The following is a 24,505-nucleotide window of genomic DNA, read 5'->3' as shown; positions in this document are numbered from 1 at the left end:
GGCCACTCGTCCCCTGCGATCCCACAAAAATCCAAGCGGGACTTACGGTTTCCCTCCGGGGATGGATGCCAGGCTGGAGGGCAGGCCTGGGGCTCGCATGGGTGGGTGAGGGTCAAACCCAACCTGCCAAGAGATGCACGGACACGGGTGAGGCCAGGAATGCCACACGGCTTCCCATCCATGACCCCTTGGGGACACTGGGCAGCTCCTGCTTTTCCCCTGCTGCTCAAAGCTAACTGGCATTTCCCCCTGGCAGGAAGGGGAACCAGCCAAAGGTTTTGGGTCTGCAAGAACCAGGTGGGACACGCTCCCTCTCCCTGTGTTGTTCCCAAGCCCCTAGGGATGGGATCAACCATGTTGTGCCTGGCACCCCGAGGGCAGAGACCCCAATCCCTCCCTCAGTGGCAGAGACCCCAATCCCTCCCTCAGTGGCAATGTTTGACTCCTTGTTCTGCCTTAAAACAGGAGTTCAGTGAGAGGAACGGGAAGGGGATTGAGGAATGGGATAAGGGGCCAAGGAACGGGAAGGAGAAACCCCAACCCAGTGGCACATGCACGTCACCCCACGAAGAACCATCTCCATCCCCACCCCTTCATTCCAAAGCCCAGCTGGCTCTGAGGAGCAGCCCCAAGCTCCCAGCCCCCAGGAGCCCCCCCAGGCCTCCCCCCAGCGAGAAAGGAGCTAAAAGTGCTACGTACAGCTCCAAAGCTCACCATTGGTGACCGGCCGTAGGCGGCAGCGGCGGCGGCAGCCGCGCTCATCTGCGGGGGGAGGTTGTGCAGCCCCGCGTAGGCGCCGGGGCTCGTCAGGGACCCGTTCATCTCGTGGTGCCCCATCATGGCAAAGGGCGCCGCGTACGAGCCCGCGATGGAGATGGGCGTCCGCAGGGCCGAGGCTGGGAGAGCGGGGACAGAGTCAGGGCTGGGACACACGGGCAGGGAGCAGAGCAGAGCAGAGCCACAGAAAAACCCAACACCATGGAGGAGTCCAACCCCTAGCCCAACACCACCTTCCTCCCATCCCAAAGCACTGAGTGCCGCTTCCCTGGACGCCTCCAGGGATGATGTCTCCACCACCTCTCCCTGGGCACCCTTTTCTCAAAGAAATCCCTCCTGATGTCCAACCTGAACTTCCTCTAGCACAGCTTGAGGCTCTGTCCCCTCATCCCAACACCGCTCACTCCATGACCAGATCTCCCTCCTCACACCATTGGATGAGGTCCCCCATAAACCTCATCCCCCATAAATGCAATCCTCCATAAACCTTACTCCCCATAAACGCAATCCCCCCAGAGCTGCTGTTCCCCGTGGACAGGGACAAGCCGAAGCTGTGCTGGGGACACTGGTGACACCGTGGTGACACTGGTACCCACCCAGGGGGTCCATGCCGCTGGGCTTGCCGGGCATGGGCCGCAGCCCCGGGGTGCTGCTGGTGCCCGGGGTGGGAGCGTCGTTCCTGGGCGTCGGAGTGTTGGACTTGAGGCCGGGCGTGGAGGATTTGTCGTTCTGGGGGGAGAAGGGATGGAGAAGGAGGGGTGAGCTCCAGCTGCTGGGACCCACACCCTGCCCCAGGCACCCCCAGAGGGGACATACGTGGCCCAGGTCCTTGGTCTTGGAGGAGGGAGTGCTGCTGGAGGAGGCCACCGAGGCCGGGCTGTTGGGAGCGTCGCCCTTCTTCAGCCCGCGGGCTTTGTCCAGGCCGTTCTCCGGGGGGGAATGGGCCGGGCTCACCCGGGGGGTGGCAGGGTCCTGAGAGGTGGGAAAAGCCTTGGAATTCCCACAGTGGGAAGGAAGGGCTCCCTCCGGCTTCCCCTTCAGGCCGGTGTGGGGAGGTCCCTAAGGAATCACCTGCCACATCCCAAACCCAGAGCTCACCTCATTGGAGACATCGACCACCAGGTCATCGCTCTTGTCACCATCGCTGTCCTGGAACACAAAATGTGTCACACCCCAAAAACTGGGGGGGGGGATCAGCCCTCTGAGGAGCCAAACCACCCCCAACAGCAGCAGGACATTCAGGCTGGAGATCAGGGAGGAAATTCTTCCATGGAAAAGGTGGTCGGGTGTTGGAAAGGGCTGCCCAGGGCAGGGGTGCAGTCAGCGAGGGGAGCGGATGTGGCACTTGGGGACATGGATTATGGTGGCCTTGGCGGTGCTGAGGGATGGTTGGACCCCACAGTCTCCAAGGTCTTTTCCAGCCTGAATGATCCCACGGTTCTCTATCCCAGCTGACACACGTGACACCTGGAAAGCACCACCCCAATCCCGCTTCCTGCCCCCAGGTGCTGCCCCAGGTGTCCCCGTGGCCTCAGAGCCGTCACTGTCACTCACATATCGGCTCATGCTGTCCTTCTCCTCCGCTTTCCTCTTCTTGGAGTCGATGCTGTAGTCCGTGGAGCTCCGGTGCTTCTCGCTGGCCCGCAGGCTCTCCGAGGGGGACACGGAATTATTCTGTGGGGATGGGAGAAGCTTTGAAGGGGGAGCAGAAGGAAACGAGGCTCCATGAGCAGCACAGCCCTGTCCTAGCAGGGATGAGACCCCCTGGTCCCCGCCATGCCACAGGATCCAGGGGACAGATCCAGCAACAGCCTCACTGGGAGCACTGGGAATGCTGTGGGGATGCCCATGGACACCCGAGCTCCTCTGCTGCAATAGCAGGAAAACGCAGGAGGTTGTTTATAAAAACATCTGGGAAAAGCACATGGCCAGGAATGGCAAAGCCCAGTGCCCAAGTCACAGCTCTGCTCATTGGGAATTCTGTCCTTGCCTCAAGCAGCAAAGCCCAGGACATCCTGGCATTCCCAGGAAAGCTCCAGAGCCCAGGAGTTCTCCGTCTGGCAGAGCTGGGAGCCTCCAGCCAGGAGGAGCAACAGAATGGCTGCATCCCAGCCCTGGAGCCAAAGGACATCCACAAAATGTCCTGGAAAACCCACGTGACCAGGAGTGCCATGGTACAGGGGAATTCTGCCCTTGCTCCAAGCAGCAAAGCCCAGGAGATGTTGGCATTCCCAGGGAATGCTGGAGGAAAACAGCAGCACAACAAGGAGGATGCCTGGCCCTGATCCTGCATTCCCCTCTCTCAGTCCCTGGGATCAGCAGGATCCATCCCTGCTCTCTCCCAGCACATTCCCTCTCCTCAGTCCCTGGGATCAGCAGGATCCATCCCTGCTCTCTCCCTGCACATTCCCCCTCTCAATCCCTGGGATCAGCAGGATCCATCCCTGCCCTCTCCCTGCACATTCCCTCTCCTCAATCCCTGCGATCAGCAGGATCCATCCCTGCTCTCTCCCAGCACATTCCCCACTCAGTCCCTGCGATCAGCAGGATCCGTCCCTGCTCTCTCCCAGCACATTCCCTCTCCTCAGTCCCTGGGATCAGCAGGATCCATCCCTGCTCTCTCCCTGCACATTCCCCATTCAGTCCCTGGGATCAGCAGGATCCATCCCTGCTCTCTCCCTGCACATTCCCCAGTCAATCCCTGGGATCAGCAGGATCCATCCCTGCTCTCTCCCTGCACATTCCCCACTCAGTCCCTGGGATCAGCAGGATCCATCCCTGCTCTCTCCCTGATCCATCCCCGCTCCCCCAGCCTGCCAGCCCCGCCGCTCCTGAGCCGTGCCCGCCTTTCTTCCCCAGCTGAAAGGGAGAACCAAAGCAGTTCATGTTTCTCCTCGGTCCCCACTAAGCAGCTTTGGATAACACGGAGCTCTTTCTTCCCAGGCAGTCATGCTGAAAACCCTCGCAGCTCCCAGAGAATCATGTCAGGCATTTAGAGGCATCGATCCATTCAGCCCCGCTCCTGGCCCGCCGCCAAGGAACTAAATATTTTTTATTGCACAGGCAAAGGCTGGGGAAAATATGAATGACTAACGCTGATTATCGCACACATTAAACCTCCACGGGGAATACCCCGGCTCGCAGTTTATGGATTGGGAAGCTGCCCGGCTCCGACGGCCCCCTGCCCGCCCCAGGAGCGGGTTAATGACGCCCAATTCCCCTCTGCCTCTCCCCCCTCGCAGAGCACTTCCCTTCCCCGCTCTCCAAAGGGCCGTTTGTGGGCTCGGGGCTGGCAGGAAATCGCTGCCAAGCCGCAGCTCAGCCGCCCTTTGTGTCCTGGCAGCTTTTCACACAGAACGCTGCGCTGGGGAACGAGCTCTGGGATCACCCAGCCCCACCTGGACCCGGCCCCACTGCTCAGGGACGCGGCCGGGCCCCGCCTGGACACCTGCAGTGCCTCCCTGCGCTGCCCCTGCCGATGGTTCACAGCCCTTTCCATGCTGAGGTCCCATTTTCCCTGGACACCGGGCTGGGAGCTGCTGGCTCAGCCCCGTTCCATGAGCGGGGCAGCCCCTGCCTGGCTCCTGGCACCCTCCAGACCCCCTCCATCCCTGCTCCCAGGGAACCAATCCCATGGGCAGCCTCCAAGGCGGCTCCAAAATCCAGGGATTTCCCTGGTTAGGAGCTGCTTGAGCTTCCGAGTCCTGCATACTTTGGAGAATTAACCAACCCCATCCCAGATCAGGTGAGCCCAGATGATGGGGGAGCGGTGAGGAATGAACCAGCTTCCCTGACCACCCAGGGGATCTGGGTCTGACCACGCTCACTCAACCAAAATGATGGAATTTCCTGACCTTCTGCCACAAGCAAAGAGATTTAAATCACATTTCCAAACCACCACCACTATGGAGAAGGTGACTCCTCTCATCCCAGCACAGCTCTTCCAGGCAGGATGAGGGATTTTATTGCCTGGTTTATTATTTAATAAGACCTGTGCCAAAGGCAGCCCTGCAGCTCCAAGGCACCAGGTGGGTTTTTAAGGGATAAATAAAACTCAGCCGTGCAGCCACCAGAAAGTGGGAGCAAAAGGAAGGAATGGGACTTACTGCACTTGAGTCTCGCTCTTCAGGAGATGCCAGGGCAGAGGGGAGGGCACAGCCAAAACAGAGACAGGGAAAAAAAGCAAGTTAGGATAAGTCTTAAACCAGAAAAATAAACCCAGAACCTCCTCGTGCTCCTAACTCAAACCCTTAAACTCAAGCCCTGTCTGGGCTCTCTCCAGCTTTAGAATCTCCCTCCATCCATCTCTCCCATCCAATTCCTGCCCCTTTTTGTCCATGTGATTTATCTGGCCAAACACAGCTGGCAATGCCCTGGATCCAAAGGGAACTGCAGCAGCCCCAGGTGTCTGTCCCGGGGGGCACAGCTCCACACCCAGGAGGTGGTTCAGCCCCTCCTTTGTGCCCAAATTATACATTTCCCCCGGGATCTCTGGCAATCTGAATCCACGCAGGAGAAGGAATGGAGCAGGAGCATTGCTACCAATACTTTTGTCTCACTGCTTTTTTTCCCACCCCAAATCCCCCAGCAGAGCCCAGCAACCCAGAGGGGCTGTGGGAACCTGCCCTGCCCATGGCAGAGTGGAAATATCCCAAATCCTCCTGTGCTGGTGGGCAGGGGGATCTGCCAGGACAACCCTGAACACCGCAGGTTTGCAGCTGGACCCATAGATCCTTCCATCTGCTAACAGATGGTCTCAGATCCCAAATAATGGGGAAAGCACCAAGTTCCTGCTGCACAGAGCTGGATCCCTGACCATGATGGTGATGGAGAGGAGGAGGAAGAGGAGGAGGGTGAAGGCTGCTTTCCCATTAAGGAACAGCACAGGAATTGCAGCCAGGCTCCACCAAAGGCTGAGCACCATTTTAGGGAATTCTGCATCCCTAAAAGGGCAATCCTATGATCTGAATGCAGCTGACCCAAGGGATAGGGTGGTGGGAAATGAGTCATGACAGGACCAGGGAGTTCCACCAACATCTGAGGGACCTGGAGCAACTCCTGAGGAGACCACAGAGCTTCTCCAAGGGCTGGAGCTGGGCTGGGAGAGCTAGGAATGTTCACCTGGGGAAGGGAAGGCTCCATGGAGAGCTCAGAGCCCCTTGCAGGGCCTAAAGTGGCTCCAGAAGAGCTGGAGAGGCACTGGGGACAAGGGACAGGAGACTGGGAATGGCTTCATAGTGGAAAAGTGGAGATTTGGGTGGGATACTGGGAACGAACTGTTCCCTGTGAGGGCGGTGAGACCCTGGCACAGGTGGGCACAGGGTGCCCAGACACCCGGATCCCTGGCAGCGTCCAAATCCAGCTGGGAGCACCCCAATACAGTGGGAAGCATCACTTTAACCCTCCTCTCCCTTCCAACCAACCCGTGGCAGAGCTGTGGCTGCAGCAACAGCAGCATCCCCTCACCTCTGTGGTCCAGGTCGTGGTGGTTCTTCTCGTCCTTGACGGCCAGGTGTGCCTGGCTGCCCAGGGCGCCCAGGGCCAGCAGCCCCGAGCTGGTGCCGGTGACGGGCGGGATGCCGGGCGGCTGGAGCCCCGAGGGGTGCGGAGGCAGCTGCACCGGGGGGCCGTGCGCGGCGTGCGACAGGTGCTGGGCCTGGAGCTGCTGCTGCTGCAACGAGAGCACCAGTGAGCCAAGGGGGGAACGGGGCACAGGGGCTGCGAGGGACGCTCCGCCATGGGACGGGCCCGGTCGCGCCGGGAGCCGCCCCGCTGGGTGCCTGGAAGGAGAAGCCCCGTTAGCAGGAGGGCAGAGCCACCCAGGGATGTACCCAGGGTTTAACAGGGGGGCAGAAGTGCCCAGGGATGGCCACAGGGGTTGGCAGGGGGACAGAGCCACCCAGGGATGGCCCCAGGGGTTAACAGGGGGGCAGAAGTGCCCAGGGATGGCCACAGGGGTTAGCAGGGGGACAGAGCCACCCAGGGATATGTACCCAGGGGTTAACAGGGGGGCAGAGGTGCCCAGGGGTTAGCAGGAGGGCAGAGCCACCAAGGGATGTACCCAGGGGTTAACAGAAGGGCAGAGGTGCCCAGGGATGGTTCCAGGGGTTAGCAGAAGGGCAGAGGTGCCCAGGGGTTAACAGGAGGACAGAGGTGCCCAGGGATGTACCCAGGGGTTAGCAGGAGGGCAGAGGTGCCCAGGGATGGCCACAGGGATGGCCCCAGGGGTTAGCAGGAGGGCAGAGCCACCAAGGGATGTACCCAGGGGTTAGCAGGAGGGCAGAGGTGCCCAGGGATGTACCCAGGGGTTAGCAGGGGGACAGAGCCACCCAGGGATGGCCCCAGGGGTTAAAAGGGGGACAGAGCCACCCAGGGATGGCCCCAGGGGTTAGCAGGAGGGCAGAGGTGCCCAGGGATGGCCCCAGGACACAGCACAGCCCGTGGCAGAGCACAGCCCGTGGCAGAGCACACACAGGCCTCTCCCCAGGACAATCCTGCATCCCCAAGGACATGGTTAGTTTGGCTTTTCCAGCAGTAAAAAGGATTTAAATAAAAAACCCCAGGAATCCCACCCAGGAGGCAGAGACACACCATGGCTGGAGGGCAGCAGCTGAACCAGTCAAAGGGAGAAAATTCCAGCACCCAGGAGCCTCCCAGCCAGCTCAGCACAGGGAAGTTCTGCTCATTGGGTCAGGAGCAGCTTCCAGGTGCTTCATGGCGGGAGGAAAATTCCACATCACTTTCCTGGTCCCATCCCAGGATCCTGCTGCTCTCAGCCCCTTCTGAAACCACACACATCCTGCAGGGATCCTCCATTCCCACCGTGGGGTTGGACATAACCCCCCAGATTCCCTGGAGCTCCAGCCCAGCCAGAATGGCACAGGGCCCCCAGGGTTTTTTGGGAGTGAATCCCAGCCATGCCAGCACTCCCCCAGCCATGGAGATTCATCCACTGCCCGCTCCAGCTGAGCTGGAAAAAGCTGAACTGCGGCTCTGGGGAGAGAAGGGAAAACCAGACACGGGGAAAACCAGACACATTCCCTGCTTCAAACACAACCTTGGAAGAAAACCAGCTGAAATCCCAGGAGCCACTGCCCTGGTGCAGCCAGGAGGGTCCTGGAGCTGGAGCTGCTGCCTGGGACCCTCCTGCCTGCACCCACAGCCCCTGCAGCAGCATCCCAGGGAAATCGCATTTGGGCATCTGAGCACAACGGGAATCATGGGCTGGGGACACCTGGAACGAATGGGGGGACACCTGGGCTGCAGCAGAGCTCCCCCAGGTCCCCACAGCCAGCCTGGATCAGGATTTGTCACGGGGGACTCTGAGGGGCAGGGATGGACAGCAGGACCTGCTGGCACAGGGGCCACCCAATGGACACCCCCAGGAACACCAAAAACAGCCCTGGGAATGGAGGGCTCCCCAAAACAACAGCCCTGGGGATGGAGGGCTCCCCAAAACCACAGCCCTGGGGATGGAGGGCTCCCCAAAACCACAGCCCTGGGGATGGAGGGCTCTGCCCATGCTCCCAACAGTTCCATCACGGAAATTTCCAGCACATCTTGTCCAGAGCTGCAGGAGGTGCACCCAGGTGCCCCTGGATCCCTGCCAGTGCCCCAGGCCAGGCTGGACAGGGTTGGAGCAGCCTGGGACAGCAGAAGGTGTCCCTGCCATGGCAGGGGTGGCACTGGGTGGGCTTTAACCCCAAACCATTCCATGATTCCATGAGAAGTATCCCCACATCAAGGCCAGGTTTTGGGGGAACAGCCCCGGCCCACTCCTGATGGAAGGACCCATTCTGGGCAGCAGAAGGTGACGTCCTGTCCCACTCCATGGACACAGCAGATGGAGCAGGCCCTGGCTGGGCCACCCACCCCTTCCAGAGCTGCCTTCTCATCCCTGTGGGATGGAGGGGGAAATCCCCATGCAGAAGAAGATTCCAGGTGGGAGCTGAGGGCAGCCCCAGGCACAGGAGATCCATGGAAGCAGCTCTGATATCCCAGCTGCAGCAGGAGCCACACAGAGAAGGCCACCAGGCCTCTGCTGCAGGAAATCCACAAATCCCTGAGCCCTCCAGAAGCAGGAGCTGGTTCTGCCAGCAGGATGGGAAGCATCCTCAGGATGGACATTCCAGAGCGTCCCCAAACCAGGGCACGGAGCAGAGCTGGGGGTGCGGGGCACAAGGTCGGTCCCTTGGCAGCTCCTCAGTGCCAGGATCAATCCTCTGGCACCCAAGCAAATGGAACAGATCCCTGGGGCTCTTCCCAATCCCCATTTCACAGGATTTCCACCCATTGGAGGGAGAAGCAGGGCCATTGTAGCAGAGCACCATCCCAGAGAACGGCCCCGGGTGTTTTTCCAGCGCCTCCAACCATTCCCACATTCCTCTCCTGGGAGCTCTCCATTGGTATTTCCATATCCCATCCCTGGAACACACCAAGATCCAGTGGTTTATCCTCGGCAATCTCCAGCTTCCAGAAACATCTGCAGGCTGTAACTCATCCCAGCAGCTTTCCACCCAAAAAAGGGAGAACAGCAGCACTCCAATTCCCAGGGTGTGGATGGCAATTCCCAGCCTGGAACAGCCCAGGGGACAGCACAGCCCCACCACCAGTGAGGCAGCAGCACCATGGGGAGTAGAATCAGCACCTGGAGCTGCTCCAGCAAAGAACAAACTGGGATTTCTTCCTGGCTTTTAGGCTGCCAACAGGTAAATCCATCCATGGGCTCGGTGAGGAACAGCCCCTCACAGGATGTGGGACCAAGGCCAGGACACAGCATCCCTGGTGGCCCACAGCAACATCTCCAGGTGGGTTTGGCCTCCTCCCCTCTGGCAGTGGAGAGCAGAATCCGTGTGGGATGTCCTGAAGCCTTGTCCCTGTGTCCTGGGGTAGCCAAGGTCCCCAAGCGGGGCTGCAGAGCTCCATCCGTGTCCCAGGCAGGCCATTCCCGTGGCAAGGAGAGCAGGATGAGGAGCCAGGGAGCCTGGGGCTCAGCCCAGGGTGGTGCTGCAGAGTTCCCAGTGCACAATCCCTCTTGCACATCCCTCAGGAACACCGTCCTGGAGGCTCCCAGGAGGGGCACACAGCCCACCTGGCACTGGGTGGCACCGAGGTCCTGCTCACCCCCAGTGTCCCCTGCTGGAAAGGGCCCATCCCTCCCTTCCCATCCCTTATCCCAACCCTGGAAATGCTGAGTTCCAACAGCACCACAGGGTGAGGGTTTCCTGCAGCATTCCAGGGATGGGGAGGCTCTTTGGGAAGCCCAGATCCCCCTGCCCAGGCACTGAGCTCCTGCTGGACAAGTGACACACACAAGGACAAGGCTTTGGAGCAGCATTCCAGGATGGTGGAGTGACTGAGCCCATCCACAATCAGATCCCTCAGGATGCTGCCCTGGGGCTCCAGCTGGATTCCAGCAGCAGTTTGGGCTCCTCCTGTGCAGCAGGAGCCCGGCAGGGAGTGGTGTCCCCAGTGTCCCAGGAAACAGGGGCTGGGGAGGGATGACAATCCCAGATGACAATCCCAGGTAACAATCCCTGCACACCCAGCCCGGGGCAGCGCCCAGGGAGCTCCCCAGCCGTGTCACACAGACATGGGGGCATGGGAAGAGGTTCCAAATTTGGGAGGAAGGCTGGCAGGGAGTGTCTGCTGGTGGAGTGGCTTTAATTGGATTATGTCCATCACGCTCCATGCCTTTGTTCCCGATTTAATGGTTCAGCACTTCAGTTCAGCGCCGGCGTTAAATTTAGTGACGGGGTTTAATCATTTCCAGGGCTACAACCAAATCAAGGCTCCATTTCAGCCCAGCCTCGAGCGCAGGAGCTGCGAGACAATGGCCCAGATGCATAAAATTAACAGATCTTGACCTCAAAAGGGGCAAAAAAGGAGCTTTGCACCATTTTGGGGGGAGTTTGGGTGTTGCAGCATCTGCACCGGGGTGTTGGGGCAGGCTGGGGACAGAGGGGCCACCCAGGGCTGGAGCCCAGGGACACCAGGACAGCCCAGTGCTGAGCAAACCAAGCCAGGGAAAGACAGAAACAACCTGCTGAGGGCAGGGCAAAACACCAAACCCTCTGCATTTGGGGGACTCGGGCTGGAGCTGCCACCCAAACCAGCCCCATGCTCCAGGAGGAGCCCGGAACCATCTCCAAAAACCATGGGAGGCCAAGGAACCACCATCCCCTCAAGCCATGGAAGGCCATGGAGTAACCATCCCCTCCTGCCAGCAGCAACCCTATAATAACAAACCACTCCATGCACAGAGGGGAGGGAAAAAAAACCAAATCCTGTGGATTTTGTGTCTTTGTGGGCACAAATCCTGCACCCAAACCAGTGCCATGCTCTGGGATGAGCCCGGAACCATCTCTGAAAGCCATGGAGCCACCATCCCCTCCTGCCAGCAGCAAGCCTACAGCAACCAACCATTCCCTGCACAGAGGGGAGGAAAAAAGGCAAAATCCTCTGGGTTTTCTGCTCTGGGAAGCTCTGGAGCAGGTGCAGGAGCACGGACCCAGCACCTAAACCCACTCCCCATCTCTGGACAAGCCATGGGAGGCTGTGGGATCACTGGGCAGCAGCGTGTCCCTCCCTGCTGGGCCAGCCCAGGGGAGATGCCTGTGATTCCTCATCAGGGAGGTGATTAAAGGGCTGGGCTGGCTGCTAATGACAGCAGGGCCTTGCTGTGGCCCAGGGAAGCAATTATCCAGGGAATGGGGGTCACGGGCCTCCTCATCCACCTTAATTGAATTCCAATATCTGCCACTTCCAGCAGCTCCTGCTCCATCCCCAGCCCACCCCGAACGGGTGAGGAGCAGCAGGAGGGTGCAGTGTCACCCCAAAACTCAGCTCCCATTCCTGGGGCACTTCCCACACCACGAGGGATCCAGCTGCTTCCTCATCCCCAAAAACTGCAGGAGCCCAGAGCACGATTCCACAGCGGGTGACACCCATAAAATACAGGAAAACGGATGGAAGAGCAAGTTAGACACAGAATCATAAGAGATCCTTGAAGCCTACAAAGTGTAAATAGCTATTAAAAAATAGAAACAGTTATAAATGAGTATTTTCTGGGAAACAAAGCCAGAGGTGCACTGGAGCCAGCTGCCCAGGATGTGGATTGGGAATTCCGATGTCCCGGGGTTTGCTGCAGGACCGAGGCAGTGACAGCAACCACAGAAATGATTAGAATTGTTAATTTTCAATCAGAACCCCTCAATCTGTGTGGGGAAAGGGTCAATGGCACAGCACATTCCACACCAACAGCCCGGCAGAGACAAGCCTGGCCTCAGGGGCTGGGGAGGCTCCCGTCCCAAATCCCCCCAGGAACAGGAACACCCCACTGGAATCCTGGAGCTGCCAGGGAGGCAGCAGCTCCCAGCCCTGTCCTGATGGGGGCCAGATTGGGGCAGTTTTGGGGTTTTGGAACAGCCAGGAGCTGTGGGACTGGAGCAGTTTTGGGGTTTTGGGACAGCCAGGAGCTGTGGGACTGGGGCACTTTTGGGGTTTTGGGATGTCTGGGGCCTGGGAGCCGCCCTGAGTGCCCTCCTGAGCGCAGGGTTGCCTCTGGATATGGTAAATGATAGGAATAAAAGGGGAATACACACGGTGAGAGGCAGATTGGGAAGTCCACGTACCCCGATGATAGCATTCAACTCCGTCATTGTCACTTGCTTGGCACGTTCAACAGCCTGGGCCACCTGCTGTTGGTGCTGCAGGGACACAGGGCCTGGGTCAGCCACAGCCCAGGTGCAGGACCCCACCAGCCATGGCTCCCCCTGCTTTTTGGGCCCTGTTTTGCCCGTTTTTCCCTATTTTTTGCCCTATTTTGTGTGCAGCAGCCCGGGGGCACCTCCCAGCTCCTTGGGGAAAAGGGGAAGCCCCTCGCAGCCTTTTGGGCTCAGTGCAGCCCCCCAAGCTGAGCAGAGCCCCTGCAGGGCCCAGCTCTGCCCATCCCAAGGGTCCTCCAGCATTCAGGCAGGATTTAAATCCCATTTCTCACATCCAGCCCCCACCCAGGGGCCCAGCACTGCCTGCGAGGGAGGGGAAACCCCTGGGAGAGGCTGCACCCCCTCAAAGAAGGTGTGGAAAAAGTCCTTACCTCTTGTGACAGAAAAGGCATGATCTGGGCTAAAATCGTGTTCAGTCTTTTAGCAATTTCTGTCTGAAAAAAGGGAAGAAGGAAAAGCAGCAGCAGTCAGCACCCGGCAGCAGCCTCCCACGGGTGGCACGAGGCTTCCTGGCAGCAGAGCTGTGTCCCCTGCCCGTCCCCTCCCAAAATCCCCTCTCTGTCCCCTGCCACAGATGCCCTCCCTGTCCCGTCCCAAAATCCCCTCCCAAAATCCCTTCTCTGTCCCCTCTCCCTGTCCCTTCCCAAAGTCCCCTCTCTGTCCCCTCTCCCTGTCCCTTCCCGAAGTCCCCTCCCAGTCCCCTCTCCCTGTCCCTTTCCAAAGTCCCCTCTCCCTGTCCCTTCCCAGCAGAGGCACTGGGAGCCCTCTCAAGCTCCCCAGCCCAGAGACACTTCCCTGCTTCCCTGGGACTCTTCCATGCCCCTCCCAGCACAGGGTGAGTGTCCTGGCAGAGTCACACCAGCCTGGACTGCCCTGGCTCTGAGCAAACAGCCAGGCCCATCCTGGGAGCAGCTGCTGCATCCCAGGAAATCCAGGGTTTGGTGGCCCTTCTGTCTCCTCCTGCTGCCAAGGCTGCAGTGAGGGTTTGATTTCCCCAAAACACTCCTTGGCAAGGCTACCTGCCCCGTGCAGGGAGCTGAGTCCCCACCAGGGCTGGGGGTTCTGCTCTGCTCCCTGTCTACAGGTGGGATTCCCTTTGCCAGCCTCACATCCCGCCCTGGAACAGCCTGGATGCACCAACACCTGCCAGCTGCACCCTGGGGGAGCTCTACTGGGGCAGAAACCCCAAAGGGGACACCCAGCCCTTCTGGGGATGGCTGGGACACGCTGCTCCTGCTACACAAACAACCCAACAAGCACCATCAACATTCCCAGCACCACCATGAGCAAGGAGACACCGGGAAAACCCTGACCTGCCCCAGTATGGAGGGAACAGCCCCACAGAGCCCAGAGCTCCGGGTCCTGCTCCCAGGGGTCCCCACAGAGCTCCCCGTGGGCTGCAAAGCCACAGGAACACTTCTGGCCATGCTGTTCCCCAGAAACACTCCTGGAGATTGGGGTACACCTGATGCTTTCCTTAGGAATTAGCGCTGTGCAAGGGAACAGCATCCAGGTGTGCTCCAGGTGGGATGGCAGTGTCCCTCTCAGGGATGCTCCTGGTGGGATGGCCGTGTCCCATGTCCCTCTCCAGGGATGTTCCCACCAGGACAGCCGTGTCCCTCTCCAGGTGTGCTCCTGGTGGGATGCCCGTGTCCCTCTCCAGGGATGCTCCCAGCAGGATGCCCGTGTCCCTCTCCAGGGATGCCCGTGTCCCTCTCCAGGGATGCCCGTGTCCCTCTCCAGGGATGCCCGTGTCCCTCTCCAGGGATGCTCCCAGCAGGTTGCCTGTGTCCCTCTCCAGGGATGCTCCCAGCAGGACGGCCGTGTCCTGGCTCCCAGGGGTTAACCCAGGCTGCTCCTGGCCGAGGCAGCTGTGAAAACAGCTCCAGCTCCAAGTCAAACACGGCGGAGCGGCCGCGAGGATGCAGCGCCACAACAATGGCCGGGGCCGAGCGCTGGCAGGGAATCAAACGCCCCGAAATTCCTTCCGCCAGCCCCGGCAGCTCCTTATCAACAGCACAAGTGATTACCCGGGAGAGCTCCGGCCTCCTGCTGGCAGGGAGCCGCTTCCCAGGACAGCCACAGGCACCTCCTGCTCCCCACATCACCCCAAAGCCTCACCCTGCTGACCCCACGGCTCAGCTCCCTGCAACAGCTCCTACAGCACCGCTGGGTTTTTAGCCCAGCCAAACCAAAGGAGCCCTCAGCTCCACCTGCTCTCAAGCACCCCAAGGAGGATCCCTAAATATCCTGATTTGGGGGAGAAACCCCAAAGGGGACACCCAGCCCTTGCTGGGGATGGCTGCGATACGCTGCTCCTGCTACACAAACAACCCAACAAGCACCATCAACATTTCCAGTGGCACCATGAGCAAGGAGACACTGGGAAAGCCCTGACCTGCCCCAGCCTGGAGTCACCCCCATGGAGGGAACAGCCCCACAGAGCCCAGAGCTCTGGGTCCTGCTCCCAGGGGTCCCCACAGAGCTCCCCATGGGCTGCAAAGCCACAGGAACACTCCTGGCCATCCTGTTCTCCAGAAGCACTCCCGGTGATTGGGTTACACCTGATGCTTTTCTTAGCAATTCCAGAGGCAGGGAACGTGCTGGCACACCGTGCCAAGGCAGGGACGGCTGGAAGTGACCACAGCTTGGACTCAGGTACCCTGGCCACAGCCACCAAGTCACTGGGATCATCATGGCCCCGGGCGTGAGGATGCACGGATCCAGCAGGCAGCCGGGGATCATGGACTCCTGGAACAGTTTGGTCAGAAGGGATTTTAAAGCTCATCCAGTTCCACTCCCTGCACCTTCTAGGAGCCCAGGTTGCTCCAACCTGGCTTTGGACTCTTCCAGGAATGGGGCAGTCACAGGCACCAGTGTCCCAGCCCCCTTTTAGGGAAGGATCCCTTGCCAGTATCCCCCACCTGTCCCTGCCCTCGGCAGGGGGAAGCCACTCCCTGTGTCCCATCACTGCAGGGACACTTTGCCATGGTGACCCCTGTCCCCAGCCCCAGGCTCTGGCCAGCACAGGGTTTTCAGCACCCAACACTCCCACAACAGCCGGGCTGGAAGCTCCAGGTGCCAAACCCAACCCAGCCCTGGCGCCGTGGCTGGAGCAGCCAGGCTGGCACCGCGAGTGCCACCAGCCCCCGCGGTGCCACCGCCGTGCCCTGCCATGGGAAAAGCTCCTTCCAGGCTCTTTGGCACTGGCACTTTGATCAGATTATATTTAGCTGCAGCTACATTAAAGATTTATTCCTCCAGCTCCAGCCCTTGGATTGGGATGCAGCGAGCACAGCCGCTGCTCCAGGAGCTCTGCCCTGGCAGCTCCCGGGTTCTAGAACAAATCTGATCCACATTTGAGGGGAGAACACCAGCCAGCCTCCCTCGGCTGCACCCTGGAGAAACACAGCATCCAGCCAGGCTGATTCCATGGAGCAGGAAGGGAAGGAGCTGGGTTTTCCCCAGACAGCCCTGACCAGCAGCACACGTGATGCTTCCACCTTGAAATGCAAAATTTCCAAGCGAGATGCGAAGCCAAACTCCCCATTCCACACAGAAAGAGGCTTCCCACGTGGGACCCAGCACAGAGATATTGGATGTCCAAAATATTGTGTTTACAACCGTGAGGTTTCCTGTGAACACGAGATTCAATGGTCTTTAAATATTTGCTCACTTTCCCTTTTCCCATTCCCCGGCACATTAAACTCCAGTTGTCCCCATTAAAACTTTAACTGGGAGTGAAGGGGATTCTCTGGAACGCCGGGAACAGGGGGAGGGCTCCCTGCCCGACACCTTCCCCTTCACAGGGCTCATCCCTCACCTTGCCCAGAGCCCCTGAGCCCCACCTCGAGCCGCTCCTGCCAAGGAAAGCCTCCGTTCCCACCGCGGGTTGCCATGGCAATCCCAGCTCCGCATCCCCTTCCGCTGCCCTGCATCCTCCCTGGACCAGGGCGGATCAAACGCCCGGCGGGGGCGCGGGGAGAGGCTCCCAAACACCTCCTGGCTGTTAAAAAGGGCAAGGAGTCGGGAGAAGCTGAAATCCCAGCTAATCCCCCCTCGCTGTGTGCCCCTGCCAGGAATCTGCCCCGCTCCCTGCCCGGAGCCTCCCGGCGTGGGGTTTCAGCGAAACCAGAGAAAACATCTGCACCGGTGATAAATCACCCCGGGCCCACTTGGCCCCGGCTGGGGCTCCTGTCACCTGCTCTCAAAATGGCCAGAGCCACCAGCAGCATCCCAAGCACTTGGGGACACGGGGAGCTGCTGCTGGCACTGCCTCGGAGAGGTGGCAGCTCGGTGTTAAATAGCTGGGGCTGGCTCTGCCCTGCAGCTCCTGCACTGCCATCCCTACACCTGGATGGGGCAGAGGGAATGTAAAAATAACCCCCCCGGGATGTCAGTCATGGCAGAGGCAGAGCAGCCTTAAAACTGACCCAAAAGATGGAAGTGCAGAGCTCCAGGCTGGATCCAGGCTCAGGGGGGACACCCCAGACAGGGCTCTGGGCACTGGGGACGCTCCTGGTGCCAAATTGTCTCAGCTTGGGATGCCCAGGAGGCAAATGGGAGCTGCAGGGATGTGCCAGAGCCGGGTGACCCCCCCAGACACATCCCAGCATCCCCCCCCATGGCACAGGGCAGGACACAGATCCCTCCTGGGCTCCCTGCTCCTGGGAGGATGGAGCTGCCTGCAGGAAACAGCCCCACGGGCATTGCTCAGCATCCCAAAAAACCCCAAACCTGCAGAGAACACCCCAAAACACCCTGCACACATCACACAGACCTCAACCTCTACACGAAATGGAAAATGTTCTCCATGGGGAAGGGAATCCCAGCAGGCCAGGGCAGGTGGAGCCCCAGGACAGATTTTGGGCCACACCAGCCCCACGTCCAGCCTGCCCTTGCTGCTGGGTTTATGCTGTGGGATGAAGGATGGGGAGGTGCTGAACACAGAACACTGCAAAACACCCCAAACATATGTAACATACTTATATCCTCAAATCCAGGAATCTCCAGAGGTGGGTGCTTGCTGAACACAGAACACTGCAAAACACCCCAAAATATATATAACATACATATATCCTCAAATAAGGAAATCTCCAGAGGTGGGTGCTGAACACAGAACACTGCAAAACACCCCAAAACATCCCTACTTATATATCCTCAAATCCAGGAATCTCCAGGGGTGGGTGCTGAACACAGAACACTGCAAAACACCCCAAAACATCTATAACATACTTATATCCTCAAATCCAGGAATCTCCAGAGGTGGGAGGGAGCACCAGCATTACCCAAGGCCCTGCACAGACACCCCACCAATCCCACCCTGTGCCCAGAGATTTGTCCCAACGCTGCTGGAGCTCTGGCAGCCTGGAGAATGCAACCATCCCCTGGGGAATAACAAACCCATCCCTACACCCACAGGGCACCCCAAAGCCCTGCAGGGGCTGCGGGAGCACAGCACCAGCACCACCCCACAGCCCCCCCGGCAGAGCCCCGACCTTCTCCTCATCTCCACCGCACGGCAAACACCCCGTGGTGATTCTGCGAAGGCTCTGCGCCCCACAGCCCCCTGCAGACCCCCCAAACCCTCCTCCCCCGGCAGGAGGAGGAGTAAATCACACGAGGCGTGAAGCACCAGCAGCATTTGTTGAAACCAGGATATTGTCTCTTTAAGCACATGAAAATCAGGCCCTTGAGCAGTGTGGTTCTCACTCGGGCGCACAATTATGGGTACTTTCAGCTGTCTACCACTATTTCAAGTGCTCTCTCCAAGCGGGCTGTCAATGGCATGTTGAAAGCTATTTGTGGCTGCTATCGTTATTAGCAAAGTGGAGAGCCTGGCTGATGAGAATTAAATTCAGGGCGGGGGTGTGGAGGGGCAGGACACAGCCCCTCATTAGGGAATTACCACCAGCAATGGGGTAAAGCTCGCAGGGACCCCCAAAACTCAGCCAGGAGCCCCCAGAATTCAGCCAGGAGCCCCCAAAACTCAGCCAGGGAAGACAGAATTCCCTTCTGCCTTGGGAGTGCTGAGAGCACAGCTCACAAATTACTCGGCTTCTGAAGTATTTAGCAAATTATTACCTGGCACTCCTTGCTAACGAGCACGACAGAAAGGATATTGTGTTCCTAGAATATTCTAGAAACACACATACAAAAAGCTGCCTCTCTCCCCTGGAAGTGTTGGGGGCTTTAGGCTTGTTCCAAGCATTAGGCAGGGAAACAAGAAGTGCTTCTGTGGAGCGTTCTCAGCCATAACAAGGAATCAAAGGCAGCACAAAGGTTCTGTCCTCCGAGGTGTCCCGTTTCCCCACGCAAAATGAGTTTTCCTTTTGGAATGGTTATTGCCCTCGGCGATTATCCACGGAGATCTGCACAGAAACAATGCACGGCCGACAGGGGAAGGGAAGTTTCTTTTGGAAAAATCAATTAACCCGACCGAAAAAAAAAAAAAAAGAAAAAAAGAAAAAAAGGGAAAAAAAGTTTTGTCGGGGTTTCAAAAGAAAACTCCTGATTGGAGCCGGGTTTAGGAGAGCTGAGCCCGGGGAAGGAGTGGAGTTCAGCAGGAAGACTGATGTAAGGAGCAATTCACTGCAACCGACTGGGGAATCACTTCCTAAATATTTCCTTGCATATGGAGTTGTTTATGAAACTCCATTTTTTTCCTAACGAGAAACAAAATGAGAAGAAAGAGGGGGGGGGGAAGGCAAAAAAAAAAAAAAAACCCCAACCCCACACGCAGCCACATATGCACACACTTAATATTCAGCGTGGAAGAGATAATCTGTTATATAAGCCCACAGACAGACAATCCCCTTTTGCTTAAAGATGAAGTATCCATCAATGTTTGTCTGGAGCAGATGTAATCACAAGCAGTCAAGTCTGGAGGGCAGGACACTGCATGAATAATTCAAGCACTTCAGTCTACTTGATTGTGTGCAGATAAACACAAGTCAACCGCTAAACAGGTCAGCTGATAAACTTGTTTGTTCAGGACCAGCCACCCTCAGCCAGATGCCGGCAGGACCACGCCGCAATTAGCGGGATGCCTTGCGGGATGCCTGCCTGCCTGCCTGCCGGGGGGATGCTGCGCCAGCCATGCCTTTCAGGGGATGCTGCGGCCCCGGAGAGGGGGGAAAAGCCCTCCCCGGGCTCCCGCTGCGGTCCGGCGCTCCCCGCTCGCCCCATTTTCGCCTGGAAGCAGCAGCCCGGGCTGCTTTGTTTGTTTGCTCCGCGCTGCCTGTCAATTAGAGGAGGAGACGGCTCCGGCTTCCCCCGGTTCCCGGCAGCGGGAAGCGCCCGGGCGGGCACGGGATGCTGCGGGAATCGCTCGCACGGCTCCCAGCGAGGAGGCGACCGTGCCGGGCCTCCTGGGCTGCCGGCACCGGGAACGGCCAGGACAGGCGGGGACCGAGCCGAACCGGGAACGCTGCGGCTCCGGGGCCAGCCCCCAGACCCCCGCGGCACACGGCACAGGGGATGCTCCATCCACACCTCCCAGCGCCGCCAAACCTCGGGATGCACCCACGGACCGGGGGAAAACACTGGGGAACGTCTTGGGAATGGCATCTCCCAGCGAGGGAACCGAGCCAGCATCCCAGAGTGCCATTCCAACATCTCCTCGTGAGGGAACCAACCCAGCATCCCAGAGTGCCATTCCAGCATCTCCCAGAGAGAGAACCAAGCCAGCATCCCAGAGTGCCATTCCAGCATCTCCCAGGCCATCATTCCAGCATCTCCCAGCAAGAGAACCAAGCCAGCATCCCAGAGTGCCATTCCAGCATCTCCCAGCAAGGGAACCAACCCAGCATCTCCTAGGCCATCATTCCAGCATCTCCCAGGCCATCATTCCAGCATCTCCCAGCAAGGGAACCGACACAGCATCCCAGAGTGTCCTTCCAGCATCTCCTCATGAGGGAACCAACCCAGCATCTCCCAGGCCATCATTCCAGCATCTCCTCATGAGGGAACCAACCCAGCATCTCCCAGGCCATCATTCCAGCATCTCCCAGTGACAGAACCAAGCCAGCATCCTGGGGTGTCATCCCAGCATGTCCCCTAGCATCCCAGGCCATCGTTCCAGCATCTCCCACCGAGGGAACCAACCCAGTATCTCCTGGTGAGGGAACCAACCGGGCATCCTGGGGTGTCATTCCAGCATCTCCCAGCGAGGGAACCAACCCAGCATCTCCCAGCACTGAGCAGAGCCGTCCAGCACCCAGGTAGGAGGAGGGTGGGCAGAGGTCTCCTCTGCCCCAAGAGCCTGGGCTGGGGTCCCTCCAGGCGACCCCAAAGTCCCCTGGGCGTTGCTGAGGGCTCCGTGTCCCTCTGGCCGCACCAGAGCCATGCCCTCCTCGCAGGAGGCTGGGCCTACCCCCAATCCCGAATTTTGGGGCGTTCCCGAGCACCCCAGCTCAAAGCTGGCCGAGCTCCCTCGAGCTCGGGGGTCCCCACAGCCCCCACACAAGGACCCCGGGGCCGGGCAGCGGCCCCCGAGCGGGCAGTGGGGATTATCTGCGTGGAAGGAGATATTTATAAAAAACTGAAGACTAAGCAGGAATTATTTTCGCTGCCCCGTGACTACGGCGCAGCAAGGCGAGGGGAGGAAGAGAGAGGCGCATTCAGAGACGCTGCTTTGCATCTCATCAGCGCCCTGCGAGCCTCCGAGGAGGAGGAGGAGGAGGAGGAGGAGGAGGGCGATGCCGCTATTAAGCCAAACCACTTTGGAGTTGAATGGGGCTGATTTGCGAGCGGCAAAGTTGATGTCAACTTCTATCTGCCCTAAGTTCTTAATTAGAACTCCTTCTAAAACCAGTAAGCAGCAGCAGCACAAATAATCAGGTCTAATCTCAATAATAACTTTATTCCTTTAAGTTTTACCATCATGTGCGCAGCCTTTAGGCTCTTTACCGATAATCTTATCAAGGTAGCACACCACATTCTGCTGGGGCCTTCTCTATTTTTTCCTTCAGGCAAGTTACACATTAGAGAAGACTGGAAGGGAGGGGAGGGAGGGAAAAAAAAAAACAAAAAACCAACCAACAAAACCAAAACCCCAACCAGCCCCAAACATTGCTTCACTTCCCAGATGCAAAGACAACTCCGTGCCATTGAGCAACACACGGTGAGCTCTGGAGATAATTCCCGGCTCGGTCTCACGCTCCGGCAGGGCCGGGAGCAGGGGATGACCTTACAAACAGCCCTGCCGTACCCACAACACGAGCAGAGGCCAGCGCAGCCCCTATCAGTGTTTTCCAAGCCTTGGGAACGCGCTATTCCAGGTATTGACCTCCCAGCACGGGAGGCGAGGCTGTTCTCACCTCTTTGCATAAACACTCTGCCTAAAACCGAAATTCCCCGTGAATATCGACAAATAACCCCACCGAGTGCCATCAACCTGCGGCTGCCGATTTAACAGCCGGGCCACGGGATCCCACCTGGAGTCACATCCCTGCCTCCAGCACTTATTCCCTATTTAGTGCAATCAGGGCCGATTTTACCTCAGGTGGAGGAAAAGGGCAACAGGAGATCAATCAATCACAACTTCCCCCCTCGAAATTACTCACCTGTTTGTGCATTTCAATATTCAAACCGTACGACATTTCGTAGTACTGGGGAAGGAGAGGGGAAAAAAAAAAGAAATAAATTCAATTAAACACGAGAGCCAAGGAGAATTTGAATTCAATTCACAGAAGGCATTTGCATAAGGTCATTACCAAAAAGCATCCTGGGCAAAACTGGGCTTAAAGCACGGGTAGCCAAGGAAATTACACCTTATAATAAGCAGATGTTTATGGGTTTAACTGGCAGGCACTTAACGAGGGGACACTCCTTTTGACTCCTGTTTTCTCCTCCTAAGCTACTTAGAAAAACAAAGAGGCGCAGAGCTGGGTGACAGGCGTCTGCTCAGCCCTGGCAGAACAGGTACAGCCCGGAGTCTGGCCAAAAACCCAGCTTCTCACCGGGGGGGGGGGTGATTGTTCCCCCCAGGGACCAGGGCAGCGGCCGGGAAAGGGGGCGCAGGGCCCGGCCGAACCCACCAGAACCCCCAACGAGCCCACCCGGGGCCCCGCCATGCTAATTTAGCTTTAAAAAGAGCGTTTTGTGGCAACAAAAGTGCCCATTTCCCTCGGGAAGGATGAACGGGAGGGGGGGCGGGAGGAGGAGCTGCGATGGCTCCCGGGTGGCCTCGGAGCAAGCACGGGGGGGACCCGCAGCAGCACCGGGGATCCCCCCCCAGAGCTCGGGGTCGCCGCTCCAGCCCCCCCCCGACCCCCCCGCGGCCACGGGCCCGCTCCAAAGGGGTTAACAGGAAACTTGGGATGGCGCTTCCAGCCGGCCGGGGCTCGGAGCGCCCCGCACCGCCGCCCCCCCGGCACGGGGGTCCCCGGGCAGGCGGTGCCCGTACCGGGGGTGGTCCCCCGGTCCCCCCCGTTCGCAGGCTCGCAGCTAATGACATTTGCAGGCTGATCCGAAATCTGATTAAAGTCTCTCACCATAACGTAATGGCGCTGCATTTCGGTCTTCTCGTTCGCCAGCTTGTCATACTCCACTTTGAGGCTGGGGGGGGGTGAGAGCGCACGGTGAGACCCCGCGGAACCGGGGGGGCTCGGGGCAGGGGGGGGGCGGCCGGGGGTCCCCCCGGGCTCACCTGTGGTACTGGGCCTGCAGGAACTGGAACTCGTCCTTGATCCGGTCGCAGGACTCGGCCACGGTGAATTTGAAGCCCGGTTGGCCCGGCTGGTGCGGAGCCTGCGGGAAGCGGCCGCGGGGGTTACCGGGGAGGCGGGGGGGGGTTACCGGGGAGGGGGGGGGCAGCCGGAGGGAGGGGAGCGGGGGGGTGGGGGGGCGGCGGGGGGTACCGGGACTCACCGGGTGCCGGCCCTGGGGGTACATGGCCGGGCTGGGGCGCGGTCACTGGGAGCAGCCGCGCCGAGCCTCGCTACGGCGATCGCGACGTGCGGAGCTGCCGCTGCTGCCCGCCGGCCTCGGAGCGCTCCCGGAGAGGCCGAGAACTGAACAAAGGGACGAGAGGAAAGTCCGTGCGGGGGGCGGAGGAGGGAGGGCGGAGGGGGTGGTGGGGGGGGGGGGGGGGGGGGGGGGGAGCGGGCCCGGCCGGTTCCCCCCCGCACGTTCCCCCCCCCCAGCCCGGCCCGGCCCCGCACCGCCGGGGAGGCGCCCGCGGAGCCGAGCCCAGCCCCGCAGCAGCGCCGGGGCCAGGTGCCGACCCCCCCGGCCGCCGCGCTCCGCGGGCCTCCGCTTCCTCACCCCCCCCCCTCCTTCCGGCACTCGCTGGCGGAAAATAAAAAAAAAAAAAAAAAAAGGCGAAAAATCAATCCCCCCCCCTCCCCGAAAAAAAAAAAAAAAGAAAAAAAAAATAGATCAAAAAGCCACAGCGACAACAACAACAACGCGGCGGCGGGAGGAGGGTCCCGCGGTATTCCTGCGGCCGGGAGAAGGGGAAGCAAAGCCAGGAACTAACGCCGGAGCACGACGGCCATGGAGGAGAGGAGGAGGGGGAGGAAGGCCGTACACATCCGACTTCCCGGGCGCCGCGGACATGCGAGGTGCGAGCGGGTCCCCCGCCCGGGGGCGGCCGTTCAGCTGCGTCCAGCCGGGATCGCCGTAACTCCGGGAGCCATCGCGGAGCGGGCGCGGAGCGGGGCAGCGGCGCCCGAGCACGCGGTGCCGCCACAGCGCCCGGGCGGAGCGGGGCGGCGGGCGGGGGACAAAACCCGGGCGGCCTCGCCGCCGATAGCCAATCGGAGAGCGCCGCGCCCACGTGGGGCCGCCGCCGGCGGGTGCTGATTGGGCGGCGCTGGCGTAACGTCACAATGGCAGCTTGTGTCTGACGGAGGGGCGGCCGCCAGCCACGCCCACCGCGGGCCCCGCCCCGCGCAGGCCCCGCCCCGCCCCGCGCCCCCCGGCCCGGCCGTGACTCGGGCCCGGCGCTGCCGTAACCCCGCTCCGGCGGCCCGGTTCGGGCGGTAAAACAAACACGG

The 24,505-nt window shown here is 59.6% G+C and overlaps 1 protein-coding gene across 11 annotated transcripts in view; it reads right to left on the bottom strand.

Annotated features, from left to right (window-relative positions):
- The window catches only part of TLE3 (TLE family member 3, transcriptional corepressor), a 30,251-nt gene extending 6,025 nt beyond the window's left edge, over positions 1-24,226 (bottom strand). The window contains exons 1-15 of one of the 11 annotated variants that reach the window (XM_054642253.2): positions 23,986-24,225; positions 23,376-23,518; positions 23,155-23,255; positions 23,000-23,063; positions 22,070-22,114; positions 12,875-12,937; positions 12,381-12,485; positions 6,244-6,448; positions 4,884-4,900; positions 2,332-2,451; positions 1,876-1,926; positions 1,594-1,749; positions 1,374-1,506; positions 700-896; positions 47-123 (exon numbers count right to left, since the gene is read on the bottom strand). In XM_054642253.2, the coding sequence (XP_054498228.1) occupies positions 47-123; positions 700-896; positions 1,374-1,506; positions 1,594-1,749; positions 1,876-1,926; positions 2,332-2,451; positions 4,884-4,900; positions 6,244-6,448; positions 12,381-12,485; positions 12,875-12,937; positions 22,070-22,114; positions 23,000-23,063; positions 23,155-23,255; positions 23,376-23,399 (1,358 nt within the window). In that variant the 5' untranslated portion in view covers positions 23,400-23,518; positions 23,986-24,225. Of the gene's footprint in view, positions 1-46; positions 124-699; positions 897-1,373; positions 1,750-1,875; positions 1,927-2,331; positions 2,452-4,883; positions 4,901-6,243; positions 6,449-12,380; positions 12,486-12,874; positions 12,938-22,069; positions 22,115-22,999; positions 23,064-23,154; positions 23,256-23,375; positions 23,519-23,985 lie in introns of all 11 variants that reach the window. The other 10 variants (XM_054642255.2, XM_054642254.2, XM_054642256.2 and 7 more) reach the window with 10 other exon arrangements.
- Positions 24,227-24,505: the final 279 nt, after the last annotated feature.

The sequence above is a fragment of the Agelaius phoeniceus genome, chromosome 13, assembly GCF_051311805.1.
Source record: "Agelaius phoeniceus isolate bAgePho1 chromosome 13, bAgePho1.hap1, whole genome shotgun sequence".
In the NCBI taxonomy this organism is placed as follows: Eukaryota; Metazoa; Chordata; class Aves; order Passeriformes; family Icteridae; genus Agelaius; species Agelaius phoeniceus.
Note: the sequence above shows the minus strand (reverse complement) of the source record. Positions and strands in the feature narration are given on the sequence as shown.